An 18,378-nucleotide genomic window follows, 5' to 3' on the forward strand; every position below is an offset into this window, starting at 1 on the left:
TTTGTTCTTCGGTTTGCTTTCGGCCCATGGATTTACACCTGTGAATTTCAAATTGATCAGGGACAAAGAAGAATATAGGCATGTTTCCGGCCGTTCTCCTAACAAAAAAATTTAACCCCCTTTGACCCAGAGAATGATCCGTGAAAGTTTCAAGCTAGTCCCACACCCAAAATCAGACAAGCCTCCATTTCCATTATAGAATCAACGTGTGAACGAATGGGAACTTCTAAGTACGGCACTTACCCTCGAGGTTATTGGTGTACATTTATTGGACCTTTCTGCCATTTTAAACAAAACAGCTGTCTCAAAATTTTATCACATATCTCAGTAGCTATAATTGCCAGAAAAAAACACTATTCCTTTTCTTCACAAAATCGGGCACGAGAGAGGGGCTGCTTGCTATTTGGTCACTTTCAACTGTTAAAAGGGATTCTACAAATTTTAATGCCTAATCAAATGAGCCCCCTTCGAAGATTCAGCAACAGATTCTCCCCCATGAAGCGGCCGGAAAAAATTAAAAAGATATTGCCCTACAGACATATGGCCCTTCACTTAACCAGCGCAAGAGGTTAAGTTAAGTTAAGAGGTTAAGTACCATACTCTTTATCAGAGGCAACGCTATAGCGTTGCCTATAGTAAAGGCGGTACGGCTCCATTGTCTTATTATTATTATTTTTTTTTCCTAGAGACACTTCATATGGAAGGGATCGTCGCATAAACTTCTAAGGGGGCTCATTCGATTGGAAATCAAGAGTTCTAGCGCCATTTTTAAGAATCAAAAGTGGTTGGAGGGCAACTAGCCAATCCCCAGGTCCCTTTATCCCCAAATACATCTGATAACAATTTTGAGGTAGCCATTTCGTTAAAAATTGTTCAAAGATCATAACAAAACTCTGGGGTCGACACAAGCCCCTGGGCCCAAGGGCAGACGTTGTAAGTTATGCCCTGGGGGCAAATATGGTTATTTTAGAAGGGTTGCTTGAATAAACCTCAGATAGCGTTCATTTGATTGGAAGTAAAAAGTTCTAGTTCACATTTTTAGAGTCAAAAGAGATCAAACGGCAAATAGCCCCCCCCCTCAAGCCCCTTTTCTCCAAGTGCATCAGATGAAAATCTTCTGATAACCATTTTGTTAAAAATAGTTGAAACGTCAGATAGAAAAACTCCGATGTCGACACAACCCCTAAGGCCCGGGGGCAGGCGATGTAAGTTATGCCCTGGGGTATATAAAGCTCTCATATAAGGGGTGCTCGTAGAAAGTTGAGAGAGGGATCATTTGATTGGAAAATGAAAGTTCTAGTTCATTTTTTAAGAGTCTCTGACTTCATGTGTCTGAAGTGATCAGTAGACAGCTAGCCCCCGTCCCCGGGCTTTTTTTTACAAAATGCATCAGCTAAAAATTAAAGGTTAAATAACAAGGTCAAACTCTGATGTTGGCACAACCCCCCAGGGCCGGGGGACGGGCGTTGTAAGTTATGCCCTGGGGTGCATATAGGGTTCTATTGAGGGGATGCTCACATAAACTTCAAAGAGGGCTCATTGGATTGGAAATTGAAAGTTCTGGTTCTTGACTTACTTGACTTAAGGCTCCTGCCGCATGGGGTGCGGCGTAGAGAGCTTCGCAACTTGACTTCTCCAGGCGGACCGGTCTGCTGCTAAATGAGGCGCCTCGTCGACAGCAATGTTGGCCATCACCAAGAATTTGTCGAGGCTGTCTTTCCACCTTGTCCGAGGTCTGCCCCTCGGGCGAGACCAGCCATGGGCTTTTGGGTCGAAGTCGTACACTATTCGGGCTGGCGTTGATGTCGGCATTCGTAGGAGGTGTCCGAACCATCTGAGAGACCTCTGCGCTATCTGGACGGAGAATGGCACCTGGGAGGTGAGAGTAAGCAACCTTGCGTTGCTTACAAAATCATCCCACCGGAATCCCTCGATCCGGCGAAGCTGTTTCGTCTGACAGACGTCTATCATTTTAAGGATGGTTGATTTGAGGGGCCAGGTTTCCGCCGCGTAGAGCAGGACGGAGCTTACGGATGCGTTATAGATTCGCATTTCAGTATCCAGGTAAATCCTGGCTCTAATCAGAATCCAGGCCTAGGGTCGGTTGGGCCTGCAACCCTCCACCTGAAATCGATTGCAATGAATAGCTTAGCAACTGCCTCGGATGACCGATCTTCTTTTATCCCATCACGACCCTTGCTCGCCCCTGGACTGAGAAGTGACCAGCGTTTGAATCTCCTTGACCATGGTGGCCTCCGGATTGCCACCTGGAATGTATTGACATTGAACTTTCCCGGAGCAAAGACGCTTCTGGCGATGGAACTGAAGCGATTCCGCATCTCTATTGCTGGAATAACAGAAACCCACCTAGTCGGGAATGGGACTGATCCCATAGGTGAGGGATACCACCTTCTATGGTCTGGACAGACAACGACTAGGAGAAATGGGGTCGGACTAGTACTTGATAACAAGTCCATAAAGTGTCTACTGTCATTTACTCCCGTCTCGGATAGAATAGCTAATGCTCGACTGAGTCATAAGCAAGGAAAAATGACAGTCCTTGTCTGCTATGCTCCGACAAACGAAGCCGACGACGAAGCAAAAGAAACTATCTACTCTGCCCTGGCTAATGAACTGTCCAAGATATCCCCCCACGATATTGTCATCACTTTTTAAGAATCTGTGACTTAATATGACTTAAGTGATTGGAGGGCAGCTTTATTGCGTTGACAAAATCCCCAGGGCCTGGGGGCAGGCGTTGTAAGTTATGCCCTCGGGGCATAAATGTTTTTTATGGAAGGGATGCTCATACATACTTCAAAGAGGGTTAATTTGTTATGAAAGTGAAAGATCTTATTCAAATTTTAAGAGTCAAAAGAGATTGGAGTGCAACTAACCAGTTACACCTTTTTTTTCCATATGCATCAGGTAAAAACTTTGAGATAGCTATTTTGTTAAAAATAGTCAAAGGGTATTCCATATCACATATTCTGGCTATACTTGGTTGAATATTTATAAAATCATTCTTGTTCCATTGTTTTATTTGTATTACTTTCTTTTTGGCTGCTCAATTATGCATACCGGGGGGGGGAGGGATTTCCCCCAATCACTATCTACGCTAAGGTTTCAGCTTTTATCGCAAGGCTTAAAAATGAACGCTATGCAATAAAAGTATAACTCAGAGTAAAATATATAGAATAATATAAGTACTGAACACGAAAAAATTAATCAAAATTGTATATTATGAATTGGAGCTAACCCAAATCATGTGCCAGGGGGCTCACCATTCCACAATCTTTGAAATAAATCCTGCAATAATTAAAGAAGCGTTTTTAAGTATTTTCCCGTCTTCCAGAACTCGAGCGATCGAAGATTCTACAGCCCGACGAGTCTGTCTAATCTCCTAAATCGGGAAAGGGGAAGATAAGTGAAGTTCCTTCTCTGGATTGGTGTCAAACCGCAGCCTCCCTCCACTGTCTATGCTAAGGTTTTATTCTTTATGCCAACTACGCTGGGACCCCCCCCCCCCAAAAAAAAAAAATCTTTAATAATGAAAAGTTTTGTTTGGGAAGAAAGTTAAAAGTTTCGATAGATTTTGAGGGGATGTTAAAACACATCAAAATACACTAATTAGAACTAATGGAACTAGCTAAAGAATTGACTGTAGAATTACTCCCGGATAGTCTTTCAGACTGAAAATACTAAAATGCCCAAAATTAATGCCATATTTAAAATAAGGTTGACATACATACTCTGAGGTAGATGCTAATTTGCTGCGGCACAAAAAAACCGATAACGGTCAAATCAAAATGACCCTATTGTCTCTGAGTCAACAATTGGAATAACCATCCTTTTTTAAAGCTATTCTTTCGCTGCATTCAATGTTGTGTAAATAAATCAAAGATGGTTTTTCAGAGGCATATATTCACTTTGCCATTAGCAAAGGCCATAAGACTTCAATGTTTTATTATTATTGATTAAAAAATCTTCCATTAAAAGAAGTTTTTTTAAGAAAAGTGAAGAGCCATATTGATTTCAGGACCAACAGAAACGAATTCCTAATACAGTTAAAGCTCGAAAAGATCAGAAATTACTGTTAAAGAATACACGAAACCCCAAACGAACATAAACTAAAATTAACTTTCTTACAAACATAAAGATAACAGGTGCAAACATAAATGAATCAATAAATCTTATATAGCTTCAGTATTTTTTCATTGATTTCCCCCCAAGGGTGTTTCATACGCAAGGAGTGGTGTTATAAACTTTGGAAGGGCTCATTAAATTGGAAATAATTTTTTCTAGTTCCCTTTTTAAGAGTCAAATGTAATTGGAGGGCACGATCCACCCTTTCACGCCCCCTTTTCCCCAAATACTGCCAACCAAAGTTTTGAGACGGCCATAATGTCAAAAATAGTTACAAAGCGAAGTAATTAAAATAATGTTGCCTCAGGAGATTATAAAACCTCCCACTTCCCTCAGAACATGAGCTGTAATTTGTGTAGACTCCCCGTTGTTCATATATAAGGTTTTTATCAAAGGAGTAATCTCATAGACTTTGGAAAACACTCATTCGATTTAAATCGAAAGTTCTAGCTCCGTTTTCAAAATTCAAGAATAATCAAACGGTTAGCACTCCCCCCAGGTTTCAGGTTTGAATATCCCTTCCCCAGCACTAGGGAAAAGGACAGTTAGCTATACTAGCAGCCTATCGTTAATATATAAAGCTTCTACGGAAAGCATGGTCAGATAAAATTTGGAGGAGGTTCATTCGACTGAAAATCGAAATTTATTATGTCCCTTTCAAGAATCAACAGTGATGAAAAAGTAAAAAGCCCCCCCCCCCCTTGTGCCTTTTTCCCCAAATACATTCTATCAAAATTTAGAAATCCCCCGGGGCATGAATCACAACTTATGTAAGTTACCTATTATTAGACTATAAGGTTTATGGGGAAGGAGTGGTCATATTAACTTTGGCGGGGGCTCATTTGATCAGAAATTGAAACTTCAAGTTATCTTTTAAGAGTCAAAAGTGATTAATGGGCGACTAGCCCACCCGCCAATTTTTCAAGGGACATCCGGTCAAAATTTTGAGATTGCTATTTTGTTTAAAAAAGTTCTAAGGCCAAATAACTATACTTCCAGGGTTGAGCCCCAGCCTCGAACCCCGGGGAAACAACTCTGAGTTATGGAACTTGCTTATTGTTACTTTGATACTTCTTTTTTTAGAGAGAGAAACAGAGAGTTTATTTATAAAAACAAAAAAAAATACAAAAAGAAAAATTTGCCAAAAAGCCTTATGGCTTGTGCGGCCATTCTCGAAACTGCAAAACAAATTAATTTTCAATGGAATCCCTTAAAAAACAAAAAACAAAAACAAAACAAGATCAAGCAAAAAAAGTCACCACTTGAGACCCTGTACTACATTAACTTAACACAACAGCACTTTTATACACTATTTCCCTATTTTATCTATATATAAAGAAAAAAACCAAAAATCATAAATACCAAAACAATGGTCCCTAAGCAACCCACGAAAAGTCGGCCTATCAGTCTCTTGAACTATATCATAAGAAAGGGACTCCCTTATAGAAGGAAGAACATGGCGAATCAAAAATGCAGGCCTTGTAGACCTTTTAATCTGTTTTCCTATCGCAGACAAATTCCTTGTCACATATTCAGGCTCATCTCTCTCAAACACACCAACCAGACATTCAGGTGCATTTTCATGCAATATATCAAACATAAATAGAGCCTGATAAAAATTAAAAAGACCTAATTCTGGTAAAATATTAATTTTTTATAACTATCTCCGACTGATATACGATTACCACAATTAACAAGACCCCGAATCGCCGAATTTTGAAGAGCCTGTAATGACTTCAAATGTTTTGAAAATTAGATGATCACACCGAGCAACAATAAATAAATTAAGGGTGGACAATAGAAAAATATATCAATCCAAGTATATTAACTGGGGAAAAATATTTCAACTTCCTCAGAATCCCTACATTCCGAGCAATTTTAGATGATACACATTGTATGTACTTTGAAAAAAATAAGAGTCTCATCTACTATTACTCCAAGATATTTCACAGACGGTACACGCACCACATAGTAAGAACCGACATTTAACTCCTTTAACCAAGGGTAATAATCCGGCGATCTAGAAAAAATTACCCAATGAAATTTCTTGTAATTTATGTTTAGGTGATCAACCCTCTTACACTTTTCTATCCTTGACATAATACCTCTTGTTATTGTTAATAATTCACTTTCTGTTCTTGCTGCCACCGTAAGACATGTTTACTTCAATGCTTGGATTCAGTGATATAAGCGGCAACTTTTATTTATGGTGCAAGGGCTGTAAGTTATGCAAGTTGCTTATCATTACTTTGATATCTTGTTTACTTTCATGCTTTCATTTTTTTTTCTACTTTGATATTTTTATTTTGATACTGTGATGAACATATAATGTTGAAAAAAAAAGTTTGATTATGAAATAAGGAATTTGAAAAAACTTGAAACTTTTTGCAATCAAAAACGAAAAAAAATTAATTAAAAAAATTCCTGAAAAAGAGGTTTTCAAAGAAAAGTAAAGGCCATTTTAAACTTAAGATCAGCAGATACAAATAGCTGTTAAAATTTAAACTAAAAACGATCAGAAGCTAATATTAAAGAATAAATGAAACCTATAACGAACAGAAATTAAATAAACAATCATAGCAAAAAACATACAGCAAGTAAAATATAAATGAATGAATAAATCTTCAAGCGAGTAATTCATAAATTGAATATGCAAATCAAGCTTAAAAAGAAAGAAAATATTTTGCTATTGAAGCATAAATGAAACCTAAAACGAACAGAAACTAAATAAACAGTCAATGCAAACAAACATACAATAGATACTGATATAAATGAATAAATAAATCTTAAATCGAGCGGAACTTCAATTTAGTTCGCAAATCAAGTTTGAAACAAACAAAAATCACTATAAACATTTGGGTATCGCCTCCTTTTCTCACTGTAAAAGTATAAAACCTATTGCATCATTGACGCTTTACTGAAAACTAATTATATTACAAATATTTTTTTTTTGTACTTTATATTGAAAATAAACATCAAAATTAAATTAAAATATTTGACTGATGAGCTTTCAGCAATTAATATCATTATACATCAAATATTCAGTTTCATTAATTAGTTCTTGCTAAGATTGTCCAAGATGAATAGAGTTTCGCTACAAACAAGAGTTTGGAAACTGCCCCCTTCCTTAACTGTTAAAACCTAAATGTTACTGCATCATTGGCGCTTCACTGAAACCGAATTATATTACAAATATTTTATTTTCCAGTTCTTACAGCATTGAAAATGAAAATAAAATTACAGTGAAATAAAATCTTGAACTGGTGGATCTTTCAGCAATTAATATCATAATATATAAAATATTCATTTGATTTTGTTGATACTTTCTAAGATTGTTTAAGACATATATACTTTTCATGTATTTTTATATTTGTAGCGTATTTTCGCAAGCCGATCATATTATTTTTGATTCCCAAAAAGTCAGAAATCCCCGATTTATAAAACTTAGTCGTTGCTAAGGCCATACTGGTCTATGAATTTATGTCAAATAATTTATTTGACATAATGACCTTACGTTGTTGAAAAAATGATTGTTTTTTTTTATATGAAATTTTCAGCAAGTAAAAAGAAGAAAAAAAATTGAGTAACTGTAGTTTTTACCAGTATGTTTTCTGTGTATTTCAAGTCTAGTGCCTGGAACAAAAAAGAACTGCGCACTTACGCCTTTATGTCCAAAAGGTCTCCATTTTCACCAACACGGGTCGCTCTGAACAGCACATACCCTATAATAAATGGTAGTGGAGCACTCCAGCCCAAGAAGTAAAACCATCGCACCAACCGATTTTCATCAATAAACGTTACCACCAGTATTGTGTGCAGATAAAAGCCTTCGAATAACATCCATAAGTGGTTTGACAATAAGAAATAATGAGCAACTATATGCCAAATTTGGCACCAAATCTACAAAAGATAAATTATTCAATTTTTTAATTAAATATAATATTCAAATTATAGCTTAACTTCTGATTTACATAAGTATATTTACCATGTCTATGGACCATTATTGTAGTTAGGCAATGAGTAGAATATTAAATTTGTTCACAAGAGACTGTTATATTTTATAGAACAAAGTGGCAAGACTTATTAAACTACTCGTTATCTCTACAGGTCATTATGAAACTCTTCATTTACGGTCTTATAGTCTTATAAGTTTATGTTCGCAATTCAAATTAAATTTTCTCTTCCACTAGTCCAGAGTATTGACAGTTCAACTTATGGCGACAGTTTGGAAAGCATTCAATAGGTAAAATTCGGCTTTATCTTTCCACTGAATTATATTTTTGAAATATGCTGTGTATCTTGCCCAGATTGAAAAATACGCTGAAATCAAGTGTGAAACGAACAAAAATCACAATAAACAAGAGTTTGAGTTTTGCCTCGTTCTCACTGTAAAAGTCTACGATCTACTGTGTCATTGATGCTTTACTGACAACGAATTATATTGTAAATACTTTCTTTTGTACTTATTGCAGCATTAAACATAAAACTTAAGAATTTGAGTAGAATTAAATTTCGAAGTGATGATATTTTAGCAATTGATTTCATTATATATCAAATAATCAGTTTAATTTTATTAGTTCTTTCCAAGACTGTTCAAGACAAATATAGTTTCACTAAAAAAAAAATTAGATACTGCCCCCTTCCTTATCTGTAAAAGTCTAAAGCCTACTCCGTCATTGGCGCTTCACTGAAAACACATTTATTACAAAAATTTTCTTTTCCGGTTATTACAGCATTGAAAATGAGAACAAAAATTAAAGCAACATAAAATCTTGAACTGATTATCTTTCAACAATTGATATCATTATATATCAAATATTCAGTTTGATTTTATTTGTACTTTCCAAGACTGTTCAAGACACATATAGTTTTCAGTAAAGCACCAATGACGCAGTAGATCTTATACTTTTACAGTGAGAGAAGAAAAAACCCAAACTCTTGTTTGTAAAGATTTTTGTTTGTTTCAAGCTTGATTTGCATATTCAATTTAAGTTTCACTCGTTTTAATATTTATTTATTCATTTATTAGTACCTATTGTATACTAACAGCATTGTATACTGTCTGCTGTGATTTTTTATTTAATTTCTGGTTGTTTTGGGTTTCATTTATTCTTTAATAGTAATCTCTTGCAGTTAACTCATTTATATTAGTACTTGTTGTACGTTAATAACGACGAAGACAACACTGCCTTTCCATCACAAACACCGAAAACAAGGAGAACAATAGGGAATTTTTTAAGACAGTGGGAAACAAATTAGAATGAATATTTCGGCCCTATGTCCAAGGGCCGTCTTCAGCAATACAAATAAGAAAAAACAACTTACAAGATGATAAAATCAATAAAACTAAAATGATCAGTTTTTCAAAACAGTCCTAGCATCCTTACCTCAGCGAAGTTCAACCAGGACTGATAAATAAATTGTTATGAAACGAGGCAATTCAATGAAATGAAAGAAAATGATTTAAAAACAGGTTTTTAATGCCAGCCTAGCTTTTTAAGATTTTCATTATAATTTGTTTCCCACTGTCTTAAAAAACTCTATATTGTTCTCCTTGTTTTTGGTGTTTGTGATGGAAAGGCAGTGTGGTCGTCGTCGTTATTTACGTCTCCCTTATGGGGAGCAGTTGACCAATGATATACTTTACTTCATTAGTGTAGGCAAAAAACATGCTAATATTATTAACCAACAAAAATTCTTGGAATCTTGCAAATTTGAAAACCTTAAAAAGCTAGGCTGGCATTAAAAACCTGTTTTTAAATCATTTTCTTTCATTTCATTGAATTGCCTCGTTTCATAACAATTTATTTATGAGTCCTGTTTGAACTTCCCTGAGGTAAGGATGCTAGGACTGTTTTGAAAAACTGTTCATTTTAGTTTTATTGATTTTATCATCTTGTAAGTTGTTTTTTCTTATTTGTATTGCTGAAGACGGCCCTTGGACATAGGGCCGAAATATTCATTCTAATTTGTTTCCCACTGTCTTAAAAAATGCCCTATTGTTCTCCTTGTGTTTGGTGTTTGTGATGGAAAGGCATGTGGTCTTCGTCATTATTTACGTCTCGCTTATAGGAAGCAGTTGACCAATGATAAACTTTACTTCATTAGTTTAGGCAAATAACATGCTAATATTATTAGACAAAAATAAATTCTTGGAATCATGCAAATTTGAAAATCTTAAAAAGCTAGGCTGGCATTAAAAACCTATTTTTAAATCATTTTCTTTCATTTCATTAAATTGCCTCGTTTCATAACAATTTATTTATCAGGCCTGGTTGAACTTCGCTGAGGTAAGGATGCTAGGAATGTTTTGAAAAACTGTTCATTTTAGTTTTATTTATTTTATCCTCTTGTAAGTTGTTTTTTTCTTATTTGTATTGCTGAGGACGGCCCTTGGACATAGGGCCGAAATATTCATTCTAATTTGTTTCCCACTGTCTTAAAAAATTCCCTATTGTTCTCCTTGTTTTTGGTGTTTGTTGTTGTACGTTTTTTTTACTATGACTTTTTATTTAATTTCTGTTCGTTTTTGGGTTTCATTTATGCTTTAGCAGTAATTTTGTGTCGTTTCTAGTTTGAATTTTAACAAGTAACTGTATCTGCTGATCTTAAGTTTAAATGGAAAACTTCCTTTTCGGAAAATTTTGTTAAATTACTTTTTGCTCGTTTTTGATTGCAAGAAGTTTAAAGTTCTTAGAAAATATCTTATTCCAAATCAATTTTTTTTTCAACATCAAACTTTCATCAAAGTATCAAAATTACTATCAAAGTATCAAAGTAAATAAAGCATATAAGTAAACAAGGTATCATGGTAAAAAAAACTATCAAAATAGCAAAACAGGCTCTGTAGCTCAGAGCCATTTCCCAGGGGATGGGGGGGGTTCAAACCTAGTAACATATTTATTTGGCCTTTGAACTATTTGAAGCAAAATGGCTATCTTAAAATTTCAACCGGATGTCCATTGGGAAAGTGGAGCGGGGGCTAATTGCCCATGGATAATTTTTGACTCTTAAAAGAGAACTAAAAATTTTCATTTCCGATCAAAAGATCCCCCTTAAAAGTTAATAAGACCACCCCTTCCACACAACTTATATTTTAATAATCAGCAACTTACATAAGTTACAATCCTTTCCCTGGGGGCTTTGGAGGATTTCTCAACCCCTAAGATATAGTAATTTGAATTTAGGACTATTTTGAAAAAAATATTTATTTCAAATATTTATAAGGTGCATTTGGGGGGGGAAAGGAACGGGGGGGTGTTGCTTTTTGATCATTTTCGAATCTTAAAAAGAACGCAATAAATTTCCATACCCAATCGAATGAACTTCCTCCAAAGTTTATACGACCACGCTCTCCATAGAAGCCTTATAAGTTAACGATGGGCTGCGAGCATAACTTATAGCCCTTCCCCCAGGGCTGGGGGGTTCCAGCCCATAACAATAGCTATTTGACATTTGGACGATTTTGAAGAACATGGATAACTCAAAATTTTGAACGAAAGCATTTAGAAAATAGGCGTGGGGGGGTTGCCTACCATCTGATTACTCTCGACTTTCCAAAATGGCTTTATAAGAAATTCGATTAGACCATTTGGGGATAACAAGGTTTGGAGGGGGGGGGGTAGTTACCATCGGATCGTTTTTACTCTTAAAAAGAGAGCTAAACCTATCAATTTCTAATCATTTGAGTTCCCTGCGAAGTTTATACGACCAGCTTTTCCGCAAAAACTTTATATGCCCCCCGGGGCATAAGTTACAACCCTTTCCCCGGGTTTGGAGGGAAGGGGCTATGTGGATCCCCAATTTTATTATCTGATCGTTTGAATATTTCAAACAAAACGTCTGTCCCAAAATTTTGATCGGATGCATTTGGGGAAAAGAAGGTTGGGGGGGGGGTTATATGCCCACCGATCACTTTTGATGACTCTTAAATAGGTAAATAAAACTTTCAATTTTTACTCAAATGAGCCACTTCTGACTTTTTTACGGCCATCCCTTACAAAAAGCCTTGTCTACCCCAAGGGTATAACTTGCAACACTTCCCCAACGCTCTGGGGGACTGTGTTGACTCTTGAGTTTTTGTTATTTGATCTTTAAAATATATTAAAAAATAGAAATCTCAAAATTTTTATACTATGCATTTGGGGAAGAACAGGCCTTGGGGTGCTAGTTGCCCCCCGATCACTTTTGATTCTTAAGAAATACACTAGAAATCCCGATTTAAATCGATTAAACCCCATCCGAAGTTTATATTACCATCCCTTCCATAAATACCTTACATATCCCCGGGAAATAAAAATTGCCTCCAGATTTATACGACGACGTCTTCGATAAAAATGTAAATGCACCCAGAGCATAAGTTATAACCCTTCTCCCGGGATCTAGGAGGGGAGGGGTATGTTAACTCCTAAGTTTAGCTACCTGATCATTGACCAATTTCAAACAAACTGGAAATCTCAAAATTTTAATTGGATGCATTTGCGGTAAAGAGGGCGTGTATGTGTGCGCGCGTGTCTGTGTTTGCGGAGGGAGGCGGGGGTAGATGCCCTCCGATCCCTTTTGATTCACACAAAAGTAACTAGAACTTTCAATTTACAATAAAATTAGCTACCTCTAGAGTTTATATGACTTCTCCTTACATAATAAAACTTATATGCCCTCGGGGTATAACTTAGAACCCTTGCCCCGGGCTCTTGGGGTTTGTGTCGACTCAAGAGTTTTTATTATCGGATTTTTGAACTATTTTGACAAAATCTCTATCTAAATATATTTATCGGATGAGTTTGGGGAAAAAAGGGCGTTGCGGGCTAGGTTGTCCTTCAGTCTATTTTGACTATTTAATAGTGAACTAGAACTTTTAATTTCCTATTAAATAAGCCCTTTGCAATGTTTATACGAGCACCCCTTCTGTAAGATCTATTGTCCCAAGGGCTCATCTTATAACGCTTGCCCCCGGGCCCTGGGGGTTGTGTGACCCTAGAGTTTTTAATATCGGATGTTTGGACTGTTTTTAAAAATGGTTATCTCAAAATTTTATCGGACAGGTTTGGGGAAAAAGCGCGTGAAGGAGGGGCTACCCTCTGATCTCCTTTGAATCTCAAAAAGTGAAATTGAACCTTAAATTTCCAATCAAATGGGCCCTCTCTGAAGTTTATACGAGCATCCCTTCTATAAAAACCATATATACCCTCATGACATAGATTACCTTATTTGCCCCTGGGCCCCGGTGGATTTTGTCGACCCCAGAGTTTTTATTATCTGATGTCTGAACTATTTTGAATAAATGAATACCTCAAAATTTTTATCGGATGGGCTTAAGGAAAAAAGGGCGTGGGGGGCAGTTGCCCTCTGATCTCTTTGACTCTTAAAAAGTGAACTTACACTTTCAATTTCCAATCAAATGTGACCCCTCTGAGGCTTGTACGAGCATCCCTTGTAAAAGAACCATATATGCCCAATGCATAATTTATAACGCTTCCTCCGGGCCCTGGGGGATTGTATTAACACCGGAGTTACTTTTTTTATCTGATGTTTGAACTGTTTTTAAAGCATGGTTATCTCGGCATTTTTACAAGATGGGTTTGGGGAAAAAGGGCATGGGGGGGCTTGTTTCCCTTGGATCTCTTTTGATTCTTAAAAAGTGAACTAGAAATTTCAATTTCTAATCAAATGAACCCTTTCTGAACTTCATACGAGCAGCCCTCCCATAAGAACCATATATAACCCCAGGGCATAGCTTACAACGCCTGCTCCGGTCCTAGGGGACTGTGTCGACACCAGAGTTTTTGGTATGTGAACTTTGAATTATTTTTAACAAAATAGCTATCTCAAATTTTTTATCTGATGCTTTTGGAGAAAAGGGCGTGGGGGGGGGCTAGTTGCCCTCCAATCTCCTTTGACTCTCAAAAAATTAATTAGAACTTTCAATCTCCAAACAAATTAACCCTCTCTGAAGTATATACAAGCATCTCTTCAATAAGAACTAGATATGCCTCAGGGCATAACTTACAACAACTGCCTCCGGGAACCGGGGGTGGGGGTTGTGTAAACAACAAGGTTTGTGTTATCAAACTTTTTAATTATTTTTAGCAAAATGGCTATCTTCAACTTTTTTTCTGACGCATTTGGCGAAGAAAGGCGTGGATGAGGGGGGCTAGTTGCCCTCCGATCTCTTTCGACTATAATATGAAAAAAACTTCGTTTTCTTAAAGAGTTAAAGAGGCTGCGTCCCAAAGTTGAACCTTAAAACGTACAGGAATTAGAAGAGGCAGTTGGGGGGCTGCCGCCCCCCAAACCCCCGGCTTTTAAAGACTCTTTTGTACAGGTTTTTTGTTTTTTTGCTAACCCCCCGCTCTTGACTTCGGAAAGGCCCTCTTTTAATTAACAAAAAATTGAAATGAATGAATAATGGAATAACTTCGAAAAATGTTAAACACAAGAGGACAGGAGAACCATTGCGCCGAAACTAGTAATTAGTAACAATGAAGTCCCCCCACAAAAAAAACCTGTACAAAAGGGTCTTTAAAAGCTGGGGGTTTGGGGGGCGGCAGCCCCCCAACTGCCTCTTCTAATTCCTGTACGTTTTAAGGTTCGACTTTGGGACGCAGCCTCTTTAACTCTTTAAGAAAACGAAGTTTTTTTATATTATTTCTGTACGTTTTTCTACAATCCATGGTGGATGTAATTTAATAATTCCTGTACTCCTCGTACAGGAATTAGGAGAGGGACTTGGGTGGCTGCCGCCCCCCGCTTTTAAATCATTGTATAAAATAGAAAAAAAATAGATAGAATGACCGAAATGTTTCTTTTGCTCATAAGAAGCTAATATTCTGTTATCTCTCAATTGATAAGCTGTCCAGGTGCTTAGGACTATAAGAAGACTATTAGGAGAGGCAAACCCCCCGCTTTTAAAGACTCTCTTGTACAGGTTTAATTTTTTTTCATATTAATTCTGTACGTTTTTCTACAATCCATGGTGGATTTAATTTAATAATTCCTGTACTCCTCGTACAGGAATTAGGAGAGGAACCCCCCTCCTTTTAAATCATTGTATAAAATAGAAAAAAAATAGATAGAATGACCGAAATGTTTCTTTTGCTCATAAGAAGCTAATATTCTGTTATCTCTCAAATGATAAGCTGTCCAGGTGTTATCAAAATTTTTTTGATGTTGTGAAAAAAACCACCCGTAAGGGACTTGAACCCTTCACCAGAGGATTAAAAGTCCCACGCTCTACCGACTGAGCTAAACACTTGGATGTGTGTAAATATAACTTCTGAATAATTTTTAAAAATTTCAAATTAACATGGGCTCTTATGAAAAGAAATGCGTTAATTAAATAGCTAATGCGTGGTTTCTGGAAAACAGGGAAGGAGTTATCGGATCGAGCTGAAATTTCGCGGATAAGCTCCTTGGCCGTAGGGGACCTTAACTTGTGAATTTCAGCCCGATCGGACAACGTTGAAAGGAGGGGTGGGGTTGGGGGTTCGAAACTTTCGGGGGGTTAAGATTTTCCTACGAAACTTTCCAGGAATATTACTCGGAGAATTTTGCATCGAATGAGTCTTCGTACACCCAGATCCGATGTCGGATGTGACCTGTAGGCGTCTAGAAAAACAAAGAACATGAATTTTAAGTGGCTATGCGTGGTTTCTGGAAAACAGGGAAGGAGTTATCGGATTGAGCTGAAATTTCGCAGATAAGCTCCTGGGCCCTAGGGGACCTTAACTTGTGAATTTCAGCCCGATCGGACAACGTTAAAGGGGGGCTGGGGTTGACGGGTCGAAACTTTCGGCCAGATTTTCCCCATGAAGGAAAAGTTGGAGGGGGATGAAATTTTGCAGGTTTCGTAGTTAGAGCTTGGGCTATGAAATGCATCACTCCCCATCCCTCTGCGACCACTGGAACCGAAGATCGCTTAACATTATCGTGTGTCGCCTCTTTATAGAGGCACGAGTGTACCTCCTTGATGTGCCTCCTTGATTAAAAAGTGAGCTAGAATTTTCACTTTCAAAATAAATGAACCCTCTCGGAAGTTCATACGAGCATCCCTTCCGTAAAAACCTTAGATGCCGCCAGGGCATAGATTACAATGCCTGCCCTAGGGCCCCGGGTTTTTTTTATAAACGCAGAAATCTCACCCTTGAACTATTGTTTACAAAATGGATATCTCAAAATTGTCACCTGATGTCTTTTGGGGAAAAAGGCGTGGGGGGAGGCTAGCTGCCCTCTGATCACTTTTGACTCTTGAATAGTGAACTACGACTTTAAATTTCCAATGAAATGAACCCTCTCTGAAGTTTATAACAGCATCCCTTCCATAAGAACGTTATATGCCACCAGGACATAACTTACAACGCCTGCCCCCGGGCTACCCCAGGGATTGTGTCGACGTTGGAGTTTTGTTATATGATCTTTGAACTATTTTTAAGAAAATGGCTACCTCAAAATTTTTATCGGATGCATTTGGGAAAAAAGGGTGTGAGGGGCGGGGGGCTAGTTGCTCTGTGATCTCTTTTAACTCTCAAAAAGTGGGCTAAAACTTTCAATTTGCAATCAAAAGAGCCCTCTCTCAAGTTTATGCGATCATCCCTTCTATAAGAAACATATATGCCCCCCCTCCTGGGCATAACTTACAGCTCCTGTCCTCGGGCTCTGGGGTGTTTTGTCGATCCCGGAGTTTTTTTTATCTGATGTTCGAACTATTTTGAACAAAATGCCTATCTAAAAAATTTCTGTTGGATGGGTTTGGAGAAAAAGGGCACGGGGAGGAGGCTAATTACACTCCGATCACTTTTGACTCTGAAAAAGGGGACTAGAACTTCTGATTTTTAACCAAATGAGCCCCCTTTAAAGTTTATATGACGACCCGTTATGCCTCTGAAAAAAACAAAAGGGAACACTATAGTGTTGCCTGTTGTCTATACTATGACATTAGCAATGCAGATCGCCAACTTGACAATCAGGTTAAAAAGAATATTAGTGTAGGAGCGTCTACAGGGAGGAGCAGGCACACCGAATACAAAGTGCCCTTCCTTTTAATACTCCAAAGTGCATAAGTGGTCCATTTTAGCAATACATAGAAAAAAAAAGAATAATTAGACGAATGTTTATTTAGATCCGACCAAAAAAGGCTGTAGTTGTCAGAGTATTTTTTCCCAAGAGGAGTGTGCTGAAACCCCCTGAAAAATAAGTTCTAGGGTAAAAATTTTTCCTTTAGAAAACAGATATTTTTGAGTAACTGAACGTTTGGCTCTTTTAGTTCCTCCCCTATGTACACGTAAGCTGAAGTACACACATAAGTTTGATCCAAGGGATAAAAGTCAGAAATCTTTTAAAAAGTAGAATATAAACACGTGCTGCAATATGAGGGCTAGCCAGGAACTTCTAACCCATCGCTTTGCGGTAGGAAATAAACCAATAGCTACTTTTATATCATTCGGAAAAAAAATTAAGTGAATAAATAAGAAACATTCTTGGAAACAATCGGTATTTGGCCGAATTCATCGTCAAATCTCTCTTATTCTACCTCTCCCCCCCCTTATCTGTGTGCCGGCATGCATAAGTATACTTCAGCGTATCTTTTGAGTAATAAAATATTGTGAAGAAATATCCCGGATCAGCAAGCTTTTAAAATGTTTGCTCCAGCATGGAAATTTTCACCAGCCTCCTCCCTCCCCTAAAAGGAAATTGTGTGAGCCCTACTTACTGTCTATTGAAGAATGAGATTTGATCACTCTATGTTTTGCCTCAAATCTAAATTTTGCATATCACTGCTTCAAGAACAAACTCATTTAGCTGCATTTGACTTTCAAAAATAAAGCACAATTTTCAAACGTGTCCGTGGTAGCGAATTGTAAGTAAAGAGTGACTCGGCTCACCAGTAACCGATGCTCTAAAAACAGAATTAAGATAACAAAAGATACATCAAAACAATAAAATTTTTATGTTGATTCCAATCCAAATACATAAATTTCATTATGTTTAATATCCGAATCAGAAGCTCTGAGCTTAATAAAATTTACTTGGTTCTGGAAAAAGGGAGAAGTCCCCCCCCCAAATAAGAAATAACACCAACAGATTTAGCATATCAGAGAATTGTACTGTAGAGATTTCAAGATTCTTTAAAAAAAAATTTTTGTTTTTGGCTTTTTGTTTTTCTCAGGGATGATCGTATCTAACCAGTGGTTCTGGATTACCGGGAGACGGCTTAATCGAATGTAAATTAAAAAT

General features: G+C 37.2%; 1 protein-coding gene across 2 annotated transcripts in view; it reads right to left on the reverse strand.

Annotated features, from left to right (window-relative positions):
- Nucleotides 1–18,378, reverse strand: part of LOC136025303 (calcitonin gene-related peptide type 1 receptor-like) — a 264,444-nt gene that overhangs the window by 95,586 nt on the left and 150,480 nt on the right. For both annotated transcript variants that reach the window (XM_065701203.1, XM_065701204.1), the window contains exon 7: nucleotides 7,808–8,046. In XM_065701203.1, coding sequence (XP_065557275.1) covers nucleotides 7,808–8,046 — 239 coding nt within the window. The remainder of the gene's footprint in view (nucleotides 1–7,807; nucleotides 8,047–18,378) is intronic.

The sequence above is a fragment of the Artemia franciscana genome, chromosome 3 (assembly GCF_032884065.1).
Source record: "Artemia franciscana chromosome 3, ASM3288406v1, whole genome shotgun sequence".
In the NCBI taxonomy this organism is placed as follows: Eukaryota; Metazoa; Arthropoda; class Branchiopoda; order Anostraca; family Artemiidae; genus Artemia; species Artemia franciscana.